Source organism: Penicillium cataractarum (assembly GCF_028827025.1).
Source record: "Penicillium cataractarum strain IBT 29864 chromosome Unknown utg000004l, whole genome shotgun sequence".
Classification (NCBI taxonomy): Eukaryota; Fungi; Ascomycota; class Eurotiomycetes; order Eurotiales; family Aspergillaceae; genus Penicillium; species Penicillium cataractarum.
The window spans coordinates 1,603,352-1,615,564 of NW_026622740.1; the positions used below are offsets into that span (position 1 = coordinate 1,603,352).

General features: G+C 53.1%; 4 protein-coding genes across 4 annotated transcripts; 1 reads left to right on the forward strand and 3 right to left on the reverse strand.

The window, feature by feature from the left end:
• Positions 1–1,486: 1,486 nt before the first annotated feature.
• N7496_005128 (YoaK family protein) lies at positions 1,487–2,350 on the forward strand (the record flags this gene model as incomplete). The annotated part of the gene is made up of 1 exon (XM_056698057.1): positions 1,487–2,350. One exon carries the CDS (start codon positions 1,487–1,489, stop codon positions 2,348–2,350), a length of 864 nt encoding a protein of 287 aa, XP_056556582.1.
• A 438-nt stretch (positions 2,351–2,788) lies between these two features.
• Positions 2,789–4,546, reverse strand: N7496_005129 (uncharacterized protein; the record flags this gene model as incomplete). The annotated part of the gene is made up of 1 exon (XM_056698058.1): positions 2,789–4,546. One exon carries the CDS (start codon positions 4,544–4,546, stop codon positions 2,789–2,791), a length of 1,758 nt encoding a protein of 585 aa, XP_056556583.1.
• Positions 4,547–4,915: 369 nt separating this feature from the next.
• sC (sulfate adenylyltransferase) lies at positions 4,916–7,482 on the reverse strand (the record flags this gene model as incomplete). The annotated part of the gene is made up of 6 exons (XM_056698059.1): positions 4,916–5,413; positions 5,455–6,113; positions 6,240–6,385; positions 6,804–6,986; positions 7,113–7,140; positions 7,314–7,482. 6 exons carry the CDS (start codon positions 7,480–7,482, stop codon positions 4,916–4,918), a joined length of 1,683 nt encoding a protein of 560 aa, XP_056556584.1.
• Positions 7,483–9,090: 1,608 nt separating this feature from the next.
• Positions 9,091–11,769, reverse strand: N7496_005131 (uncharacterized protein; the record flags this gene model as incomplete). The annotated part of the gene is made up of 2 exons (XM_056698060.1): positions 9,091–10,223; positions 10,293–11,769. 2 exons carry the CDS (start codon positions 11,767–11,769, stop codon positions 9,091–9,093), a joined length of 2,610 nt encoding a protein of 869 aa, XP_056556585.1.
• Positions 11,770–12,213: the final 444 nt, after the last annotated feature.

The window sequence follows — 12,213 nt, forward strand, 5'->3', positions numbered from 1 at the left end:
AAGATGATTTGGGTCGTTTGCATTTACTTTTGGACGGGCCGTGACTGAATTTAATTTTGTCTACTTTAAGAGAGATTCAGGGCAAGTACTAATACACAAGGACATAAGATGCAGGTTTCTTGTTGCATTGGCCCCCCAGTTCCAGGCAGCAGAGGAGGCTCTGAGTCAGGCCCCTGTAACTCTAACCAAGCTGGGCTATTGACAGGTCACACACCGCATTATCCCTTCTGGGGCTTCCAATGAGGGTCTGTCAACTCTCCGATTCTGGTTTAATGGCTGAGTTGGCTCAAATGGTTTAAGGTTGGACCCGCGCCAAATTCCATTCAAGCCATGGATCTACTTATTCTCGATCACGTGCAGTCAAAACGTATCATAGTCATCAATGTTGAACTTTAGCCTGTGACTCAACTAGAACGTATTGGTGATGACTTATTTATCATTGAATGCTACATGTGGGAAATAATTGCAGTTCTTGAGTGGATCTGGCTGGCTTCGGTGCTCTCCTGCTAATCCGCCAAGACGTCATACTCGACGACCCATAATATGACTATAGGACATTTCTGTAGAGCTACTGTATGATATGAATTCAAGGTTTAAAATCCCTAGCCAATTATAGCTACGACGATTTTTTGCTTATCATGAGGACATGGATCACTTGTCAGTCTTATAAACCATAGAATCACTATATTCAGTGGCCACCAGACGCAAGGGCAACAAACTATAAAGTGCATACCTCCCTCGGAGAGACCCTTATCGGACACTTTACGGCGAGTAAAAAGACAAGCTTTACTATACAAAACGCCTTCCGCTTTGGCATATTTGATATCCTATACATACCAACGCCTAACATTACAGTGACTAGCCCAAAGACGCGTTAGACGAGACTCGATCTATGACCCGTAATCATCTACTATATGGCCATGACTTTACTGCATACTGAGTATATACAATAGTGCCAGATCAATCAGGATTGTTAAGAACAAAGCCAGGACATTCTACCAGGCTTGTCTGTATCCACTCTCGTACTCTATCCGTGGATAGGGAATCCCGCATTCCCGAGGGTTCTTTGGATATACGTCAGCGAGGAATGTCGGATGATCGATTCTGCACTCTAGCAAAGAGTGATGAATAGATTGGACTAGTATATTAAGGTTGCTGAAGACTTGTTTCTTACAGACTTGATCGGGCCTTGGTCATTTGGCGACAGCCATAAATGAATTGAATCATTGTTGACGACTCCATACTTCATCCCTCTTATCCTCCACGAATCGCAAATTCCTCAACTACTTCTACACGTCCTAAATAACAATTATACGATTCGTCATCCCATCCCAGAAGGTCGACGAGTAGAGGGCCTACGTATCCAACTGCATATACTAACTAACATCTTCCGAGACGATAGTAAGTACATACAAATCTATCTACATCCATATACCAATCCTAACCAACTCAATACTAACATTCTCCCTAGAATCAAAATCTCAATATGTCCACCACATCAACATCAACACCGAAACCCCTCCACCAAGAACCAGAACCAATACCAACCTCAAAACCACACCCCTCCCCCCTAAAAGCCTTCCTCAACCAAGAAATCCGCGCAGACCTCCTCCTAGAAACCCAACTCCTCATCCTCACCTTCCTAACCGGCATCCAAGACGCCTCAACCTGGCTGGACTACACCTGCTTCGCCTCCAACCAAACAGGCAACACCATCTTCCTAGCCCTAAGCCTCGCCTCCTCCTCCTCCCTCTCCCCACCACCACCAACATCCCCATCCCCATCCCCAGACCAACCCCCACCCTACAGCTTCCCCAACATAACCACCAGCCTAACCCTCTTCATTACCGCAACCCTCACATTCGGCCAACTAGGAAACCACCTCGGCCCACATCGCCGTTCCTGGCTCCTCCTCTCCAACCTCCTCCAAACAATCCCCGTCCTCGCCGCCCTAGCACTCCAACTCTACTACCCGATAACGCGAGACGGCCCCGCCGCCAGGGCCGTCATCGGGTGTCTCGCGTTCTCGAGTGGAGGACAGGTTGCGATGGCAAGGGCGTTGGGGATGACGGAGATTACGACTGCCATGGCGACGGCGGCGCTTGTGGATGTTGGTATTGATGCTAGGCTTTGGAGGGCTAGGAATCGGGGGAGGAATCGGAGGCTGGCGTTTTTGGGGTGTTTGGTGCTTGGGTGTTTGGTTGGTGCTGTTTTGCGGCGGGTTGGGAGGGGGGTTCCTTTGTTGGTATGTGTGGTTGGGAAGGGGGGTGTTTTTGTGGGGGTTTTGTTTAATCGGGGGGTGGATGGGGAGGAGGGTAAGGAGAAGGAGAAGGATAAGGGGGAGGTTTAGAGTATAGATTTATAGATGTAGATGGAGGAATGGGTTTGGATATAGGACTAGGGCTGGGATGAAGGACTGTGGAAGCTGTTGATCTGTACATATTAAGCGTAGGATTTGATATAGTCCGTTTTCTGTCCTACTATTCTTTATTATGAAGAACTAAAAGACAAGGAAATAGACCTCATTCCAGAGGTTAGGGCACAGGGCAATTGAGCCTGTCTATATTAAATATCTATCCACCTAGTCCTCTTAGTTAGCTGGCAATACTGAATCAAGACTACAACAAGCAACAAGACCCCAAGGGTAGGAGTAATAAACATCAGATTGAATCATCCAATCCATAATATTGATACAGCCACCATGTACAACCCCAAATATACACCCACAAGAAACGCCGACATCCAAAACCCGCACCTAAATAATATGCAAATATGCAGCCCATCTCCCTCAAACAAACAACGAACTATTGGGCGACAACGTATCCAACCCAGACTCCCCCACCAAAACAGGGAAAATCCTTCGAATCCGATCCTCCAAGAGCGCCTCCTCCGCCTCCCAGCGCTTCACCTCCTCGTCCTTAGCCTGCGAGTCACGGCCACCAAACCAGGACTTTGACCGGCCAGCGCTCTTACCCTCGGCTTGCTCCTTGTGTGCCTGTGCCACACGCGTGGAGACCATCGTCTTCCAGTTCTCGAGACCGACCTTGAGACATTGCGCGCAGCGTGTGCGGGCGGGTTTGTCCTCGGGACTGGTGAGTTCGAGCATGGTTGATTCGGCGATCTCGACCGCGTCGCGGGTCCATGCGAGACCGTGCTCGCGGGACGAGGACGCGTACAGGATCTCGCCGATGTAGGTCATTAGGCCGGCTTCGTCGCAGGCGGATTCTGGGGTGCGGAGGGGAGGAGTGTCGCCCGATGGAAGGGCAGGAGGATATTCGGCTGGGTTGAAGATTTTCTTGAGAGACGTGACGAATCCAGTGATGGGGTCGTTTGAAGCCCGCGGTGGTGCGGGGAGGGAGAATTCAGAAGAAGAGGTTGAGGTGGGGAGGCTGCGTCTCGCCTTGAGGACGGATGTGAAGAGGGAGAGAGCAGTAGGCAGATTACCCTGACGGGCATTGTGAACCGCAAGCGCAGTGGAAACACGAAGGATATTCTCAGAAGGCAGATCGGAACCATTATTCTTCAGAACGCCCGTCTGAAGGTCCACGACCTTACTGGCATCGCCGTCAAGTCCACCCGCGGCAATATCCAGCGCCCACGTGTACATATCACCCGCGGTACGGCCCAGCCCCTTAAAATCAAGCCAATCCGCATACGCAAGCGCAGCGTCAAGCTTCTGCCTCGTATCAAAACCCCTCGTCGTCAAAACCTTCATATAAAAGGTCTCCGGCGGCGGGGACGCAGCCTCGCAATCTTCCTCCTGCGGGACCTTCTTCTGACCCGCAGGCATGGGTTTAGGCCGCGGGTTCGACGGGCCAACGACATACTCCGCCGGCGCAGAAATCTTCTGCTTACGATCCGTCAACCACCCGTCCAGATTCTCCGCAGCCTTGGCCGCGCCCATGAGAGCCTGGAAATAGCCACGACGCCAGTGCTCGCTCTTCGCGGAAACATCGAGGCCCGTGTGGCCGACGCCTTCGACGAGGAGCCCGCCTTCCTCTTGCTCGACGATACCCTTGCCTTCGCCGTCCGTGTTCTCCAGGCGCTCCAGCAGTTCACGGAAGTAACCCGCGACCAAGGGCCAATTGGTCATCAGCTTGCCGATTTGCTCGGGGTGCATCATAGCCTGGGCAGAACGCAGACACCAGCGACTCTTCCACGTCCATTCATCCGGCGTGGGCCACTCATGCTCGATATCCTCTTGGTAAAGGCCGAGCTTGATGATCTGGAAAAGGACCAAGATGGCGTAAAAAGAGAGGCCAAACTTCAAGCCCCGGGATAGACGCTGTTTAAAGTGTGCGCGGCTTTCGGTAGAAATTAAGCGTCCAAAGTGCTGGCGCAGGTGAATGGAGAGCGGGGGGAGAGAGCGAGTCGGTGTCAATGGTGATAGGAAGGGTAGTTGAGGGCGGCCTGGTGGTGGGGAGAGAAGAAGTCGACTGCGGTGGGTGAATGGTTGGAGCCGAACCTTTGGCCCGGGTGTCCGGGTTGGGAGCACCGGTCGTAGGTGGCCTGGTATTCGACCGATGGCTGTGCGTGGAGGCAGCATTGTTGCTGGATGGAGAGTTAAGATGCTCATTGACGAAGTTCATCGAGGACCTTGACCTTTCCCGTTTGCATTGTTTGCAAGGGTTACTGCCAAGAAATGTGGGGTCGGCCTAGTCCCTACTCTGCAGCATTGAAGGTTGAACACGAAACAACAAAAGACTGAGGAGCTATATCTACGCTATACAACTGCAATATCATCGGAATTCAGGATTTGTGGTTAAAATCTCGATTGTAAAATCTAATTTAGGGGAATCCAATTGCAATTAAAAAGCAAATAGACATCTCTATGGGAAATGTAGCTCCAAAAGAAAAAAAAAACAGGAAAAAAACAAGATCCATCAATCAATCATCCAGCAATACCAGTCAATATTTACTGACCCTTCTCGAAGAAGCCCTCGCTCTCGAGCACGAGGATAATCTCGTGGACGATGCTGCGAACAGACTGCTTGGAGCAGTCGACAACGAGGTCAGCCTTCTCAGGAGCCTCATAGGGGTCATCGACACCAGTGAAGCCCTTGATCTCGCCACGACGAGCGCTGGCGTAGATACCGCGCTTGTCGGTCTTCTCGCAGTACTCGAGGGGAGTAGCGACGTGGACGAGGAAGAAGTTGCCAGCCTGGGAGACGGCGTCACGGGCGTACTTCCGGGAGTGCTCGTAGGGGGCGATGGGGGCAGCGATAACGGCGGCACCGGCGCGGGTCAGCTCGGAGGCGACGAAAGCAATGCGCTGGACGTTGGTGTGGCGGTCCTCGCGGGTGAAGCCCAGCTCGGAGGACAGCTCGTGGCGGACGGTGTCACCCAGCAGCAGGGAGACGGAGCGACCACCCTGCTGGTTCAGGGTAACCTGGAGAGCACGGGCAATGGCGTCCTTGCCGGAGTTCATGTAACCGGTCAGGAAGATGGTGAAACCCTGGGCGTTGCGAGGGGGTTGGACTCGCGCAGGATCTTGACAACCTCGGGGTAGGAGAACCACTCGGGGATGTGGGCGCCGGTGCGCAGACGGCGGCGCAGCTCGGTACCGGAGATGTTCAGGGTCTTGACACCCTCGGGAACCTGGTCGACGGGGCGGTACTCGTCGGTGTCGGGGAGGTAGGTGACCATCTGGAACTCGACGACCTCGATGCCGAGCTCATCCTTGTACTTCTCGACGGCGTGCTGAGCATCGTAAGGGCCGTAGAAGTCGACACCCTTGGAGTTCTTACCGGGACCGGCGTGATCACGGCCGACAATGAAGTGAGTGGCACCGTGGTTCTTACGGATGATAGCGTGCCAGATAGCCTCACGGGGACCACCCATACGCATGGCCAGGCCGAGCAAACCCAGAACGGCCATGCCGTTGGGGTAGCGGGGGAGAAGGGCCTGGTAGGCGCGGACACGGGTGAAGTGGTCAATGTCACCGGGCTTGGTCAGACCGACGACGGGGTGGATCAGGACATTGGCCTGGCGGGAGCGAGCCGCGCGGACGGTCAGCTCACGGTGAGCACGGTGCATGGGGTTACGGGTCTGGAAAGCGACGACGCGGGACCAGCCCAGCTTGTCGAAGTGGACGCGCAGCTCAGCGGGGGTGTCTATAGAGAGCGATTGATGTTAGCATTTCCGCCATATTGATAGTTGATATGCTTGGCATGCCAATTCCGTCCCAATTGCAATGGTTCAGACCAATTGAGACGGGAGGGAGGGGGGGGAAAGCATACAGCGCAGACCGACATAGTCGTAGTGGTTGAGCTTGTTGACAGCCTCGATCTTGCCACCAATGTACAGCTCCTGGATAGTCTCGTTCAGGTAAACGATAGCGGGGTGCTCGGGGTCACCACCGAAGACGAGCTCGCCCTCCTTGGTCCTAAAATCAGGGGGGAAAAGAATACGTCAGCAACCAGACCCACTAAGAAGCACGAGCCGCCCGTGGGCGCCCTCATTGCGTAAGGAAATCGAGACATGCGACCGTGGACGTCACTCAATGCCAATGCCAATGCCAATGCCAGTCAATGTAGAATGGGAGGAAATAGTGATAGTAACCCATATCCCCTATCTAACAAAGTTGCATCTGGCGGGCCCGATAATAACCATTCTGCACGCCGAGCGTTGCAAGTTGTACCAGGGTAATTGCGGGGATCGGCAGCATGTGGGCGGACCTCCGAGCCAGCCAGGAAAAAAAAGAACAGCAACCACAATCCCCGACAAAAACCCCGGGCATTGACAAAAGACATTGGCGATTGGCGAAAACGGGAAGAATGAGTGGGAAAATTATGAAAACTCACTTGTCGGGGCGGTAGATGTCGTCAATGGTCAGGATGGCCAGGTTACGGTCATCACGGAAATCGCGCAGAGTAATGCGGGCACCAGCCTTGAGCTTGTTCTCGTCGACGACCTGCTGGGTAACGTCGAGGGTAATGGGCATAGAGAAGACATTGCCATCGGCGAGACGGCAGTCCTGGCAGACACTGGAAGAGAGAAAAAAAAGTATTAGTTGGATTTATTCGTGTGGGAAATAGGCAATGCATGTCGAATTCCATTCCAATCGCATCATCGTCTTGGCTCTTGGGCCTTGGAGGTGGGGGGTGACATACCGGTCATAGTCGGCCTGGTTCATGAAACCTGCGCGAGATCGGCGTTAGCAATTTACATTTTACATGGTACCCCTCTGTTCATCTCCGCCCGCGCCGCTTCCCCGAGAAATCAATTTCCCAGTAGAAAAGGGCTGACACAAAAAAAAGCAAAAAGCATTGAGGGGTAGTCGATGACGAATCAATTGGACTTGGCGAGCTTACCCTCGAGAGGAGAGAAACCACCGTTCATGATCAGCTCGAGATCGCAGAGCTGACGCTCGGTGAGGACGACGGCGGGGAGGGTCTCGGCCTCGGCGGCGAGCTGGTCGTGGCGGGGAGCATCGCGAGCGAGCAGGTCCTTGAGGACACCACCGTGAGGAGCGTTGGCCATGATGTTATATGGAAGGGGAATTGAAGTGGTAGAATGAACAAAAAAGAAGAGAAAAGAACTTTTGTGAGAATCTTCCCCAAGATAATATACAACCCTGTAAGAAACACGGGGAGGAGGAAGAAAAAGGATGAGAGGATGAGAGGGAAGAAAGAAGGAACAAAGAAACGAGAAGTCCAAGAGAAGAAGACGGGTCCAAGGGCCCTTAAAGGTGTGGTACACTGAGCACGACAGCGCAGAGAAGCTTCCACGCATTCCACCCCACCCTCCCTCGATTATTACCATACCCTGTACACTACTACAAGTACACTCATACACATACGTATTCCTCCCCGAAGATCCCACGATTTCCACAGGGCCCTGGAACCACGTAGTCGTCAACGGTGGAGCAACCAGAGTCTTGGCCGGGTCCATTTCATCCAGCCAGATGGCCCGCTGCCGGGGAACCCAGGGCACTGCGACGACTATCAAATTTCACGAAGGCCTACGTTTCGAATTGACGTCGGATGAGAGATTGGCTATCTTGCGTAGTAGATGTTTCAGCATAGCTAATGGATCTACTCTATGCATGGTTGTATATATAGACTCCCTACTCCATAGTTTATCCGTAGTCGACACATATACATCATTAACCAAACACTACATAGTTAATAACTACTGACGTCTACATACCAGGCCCGTACTCGTTTATGGCGGGGATTTTCAGGGGGCGGCATTTCCTCCGAGCGGAGTCCGTCATATATCCCTGAAGTACGTACTGCACTGCGCCCGAATCTGATAGCAATTAAATCATTCAGGGGGGGGAAGTCAATCGCAGTTTAAACATCTTCAAATCCAAGTATCTACATGTGTATTGATAATCTAGATCTATATTTTACAGCCTTGTGTACCGTAAAGTATACAACAATCATCCGCTCGACTGCCGAAATAACGTGATCGAGAAAAAAAAATTGAAACAAAATCGCCCCCCCAAATGCCGACTCGGTCGTCCTCACGTGACCATCACGCAACCTCCGCGCTGAATGTCGTGATTGACGGGGCTTAAAGGGGACTAGTGCGGCCTTGGCTAGTCAGGGCACTTGGCAAGTTGGCTGCGGTTATCCGGTTTGGTCTTTACTTTTTGGGGATTGCGGCTTTGAAATCGGACAGTTTTGGGGAAAGCTTGTTCTGGATTGGTAATACGTGTGGTGGAGATGGATGAGATGAGATGAAGATTTGGAGATGGAGGGCTCTGCAGTATAGTACGTGGATACTGTATCTCCGTGGAGATACTCGGAGATACATTTTACATCTGCTGTGTTCTTTAATATGTACGGGTATACTGTACGGAGTAGATATTGCCCGCTCTTGGAGATCTACTTTGGAGAAACACTGAAGATGATTTGCAAAGATTCGGCTGGACGCCCTGACTCCGTTGCATTAAAACGTTATGTACCCTGATGACGAGGTCCATCAGCGATATGTCCGAGCCCGAGTCCAAGCCCGATGTAGTCCTACACTATATACAAGTTTCCCAAATTCCCAAATAATTCCATCCATTCAAACCCCCATCACAGAGTAGTAGTAGTAATACTCTTAACTGTATACTGCACTGCTGCCCAGCAACGCAGCTCAGCTAACCACCGTCCCATTCTTCAACGTAATAGTCTTCTTCTCAAAGTCCAATCCATACGATCCCATCAACTCCAGCGATGGATGCGTGGCATTCGCATACGAGTCGGCCAGGTACGTCTCTATCTGGCCCTCGGACCACATCGCAGACGTCAAGGAACCGGTCTTCTGCAGGATATACAGAACTGCTACCTGGGAGAACTCGACGACCTCCGTTGGCACGCTGGTGTCGGTGCTGTCGCTGCTGCTAGTGCTGCTGGTGGTGTTGGACGATTTGGCGGGGATAGCCGTCGCCGTGGTCTTAGCCGCGGTGCCAGTTGTACTGGTTGCTGATGCGCCGTTGTTATCATAGAGGATTCCGTTGGAGGTGGCAACGGACCGTGGAGCCAGAACTGGAGTGGGTTCGGTTGAGTCGAATGCAGACGACGGGGTACCCTCCTCGTCTGAGGACTTGGGCAGGTCCACGGGAAGAGAGACGGCGCGGCGGGTTTTGCTGCTGCTAGTCTGAACGTTCAAGGTGACGAGAGCGTTCTCAGTCTTGCAGGAGACGTTGTTCATGCTGAACAGAGCCATGATAGTCACCGAGTCCAGCGTGATATTGAATTTACTCGACGACGCACTGAACACATCTGGCAGGTCACTACCCATCGTCGCGTTCTTGCTAATCGTACCATTAGCCACCTCCGAGGTCACGCAGCTGCTGTCACCAGCCACAGTGCACTGCGAGCCCGTGTACCCATCCGAGCACACGCATGAGCACTCCGAGCCACTGGACACGCTCACGCCGCCGTTTTGACAAGGGTTGGTGCTCGCGCAGGAACTCGAGTTGCCGTGGTTCTGATTCGGTACTGCAATGAGGAAGACCGGGAGCAGGATGGCGAGCACCACGATAATGAAAAGAACGATACATAGCAGGATGAACCATTTGCGGGGCATGCCGCAGCATTTCCGCGCAGCCTTTTTGGCGTTCGGGTCATCGTCGTTGGAGGGGAGGGGCTCCACGTTGCGCAGACCGGATCGACCGAAGAATACTGGCCATGAGCTGCGACCTTCTGGCGTCTGCAGGCCTGGTCGTGGGAAGGAGGTGAGGATATCGGAGATAGAGCCGGAGCCACGCCGGCGGCCTGGTTCACCTAGAGAGAAGAGGGTCAGTATGTTCTATGCAATGGCATGTGCAATTTAATGCCAAGATCAAGACTTACCCAATGCAGCTTTAAAGTCGGCATCTGTGGCCAGCATATCACATCGGCTGGCAGTCTTGCCCCGGTCAAGATTAGAGGCTAGCTTGGTAGCGCGTCGAATCAGATCAGACAGGCTGGACAAACTGCCACGCGCCTCAGCATCGCGGACAGCGTTCATGTCCAAACGAGGAGGCTTCTTGCCGCCGGGCCGCTTGTCACTCATGGTCGGTGCGGCCTTGGGCAGAACCTCAATCTCCTTCTCCAAAGCTGAATCAAAGGCGGGGTGGTCGTGCTGCTGCGCGAACCGTGGTTTCTCAGGGTCCACGCAGGACTCATCCGATCCTGTCGAGACAGATGTCCGGCGCCCCGTGCTGGGAGCGTGAAGAACCTGGCTGACTGCAGTGCCGATTGCAAGACCGCCAGCTGCCTCGGTGATTGGTTGCTGCCGGGCATGCTCCTCTTGGGGGTTGGAGGATGGCACGTCGGGAATGGGATCAACCTCAGAGTTGGGATTCGACTTCATGATTGTGCGCATAGTAGGCTTGCCACGCTTGCCGAGACTGGCGTTTCGGACAAGCGTAACATTCTCTTCTGGGTGGTGATGCTTGTTGTGCTCATCATCCGAGTCATCATCCAGATACGCGCCTAGGATTTCGGACTCGGGGGGACCAGAACCCCAGCTGGATGGAATCACCCGGCTGGAAGCTAGAGAACCTAGAGTCTGACGGGGGTTTGAGAGCTCCTCGGGAATTGGAGAAACGGCGGATTTGCGAACATGGGGTGGCGGTACAAGACCTGCAGCACGTTGCCGAGAGCTCTCTTGCGGGTAAGGTGGTTCAGGGAGTGGAATTGGCGGCACATCGGGAACAGAAGATGAGCCGGAAGCTGTCGATTGGCGGTGGAATAGCTCATCCGTAGCAATAGAAATGCGAGGGGTCAAATCCACAGTACTGGTCGGGCTCACGGGGCCGTCATTCGTAGATGGGCGTGGTTGCTGCTGGTGTTGGATGTAGAGTGGTTTGGGGTGCGAGAAAGAACGAGCTGGTAGAATGGGATAGACCGAGCTGGTCTCGGACTCCACGCCACTGCGTACCGAGTAGATTGAAGGAGAAGGAACTTGCGAAGGGACTTCGCTAGGACGGGGAGGCCGTGACGGAGGAGGACCACGAGGGATCAGATATCTAGGATGCTGAGGGTGTTGAGGGTGTTGAGGGTGCTGAGGATTCAGAGGCTGAGGCTGCATCGGACGAGGAGGCAGACCCGAATCGGGAAGAGGCCATTGCGTCTGATGGGCGAGATTTCTAGCAGCGGCAGATGGTCGAGATCCTGAAGGAGGGGGAGGCCGGGGCATAGGCGCCGGGACTGGGACTGTTGGCGAGGATCGAGTTGGACGAACGCCCGCTTCCAGCAACTCTCTAGCTCTCTTGACGGATCCTTTGCGATCGGGTCCTTTCGAGGGATTGGGGCTGGGCCCACTTCCAGGGGGTCTGGTACTCATTTGATCTGGATTCTGATGGTTCGATAATGCGAGTTGAAGATTATCCTCGTATCGAATAGTTCAGATGAGAGACTAGGGCTTTCCGTGGCATCAAGTAAAACGCAAAAGATCTTTTTTGGTCGGGGAAAAAGCAGCGAAGAGAATTCTCCTGGTGATGCACGATAGTAAATGCAGTGAGAAAAGTCGAAAGACTCGATACCCTGATCGAGATAGAAAAGAAGGTAGATGCGAAGATGCGAAACGAGAGAATGGAGTTGCGATATATCAAAAACAGCGGAGGCTATGCAGCGAATGCCTGGTCGAATGATAACCGAATGCGAATAGGCAGAAGCTGGAATCGAGCAGACAAGCTTGGAAACGACGAGTCCAGGCGAGTAATCAAAAGCACAAAAGAATGGAAGGGCATTCAATGCCTCTGTTATCAAAGTCAGGATCTTCTCCGGG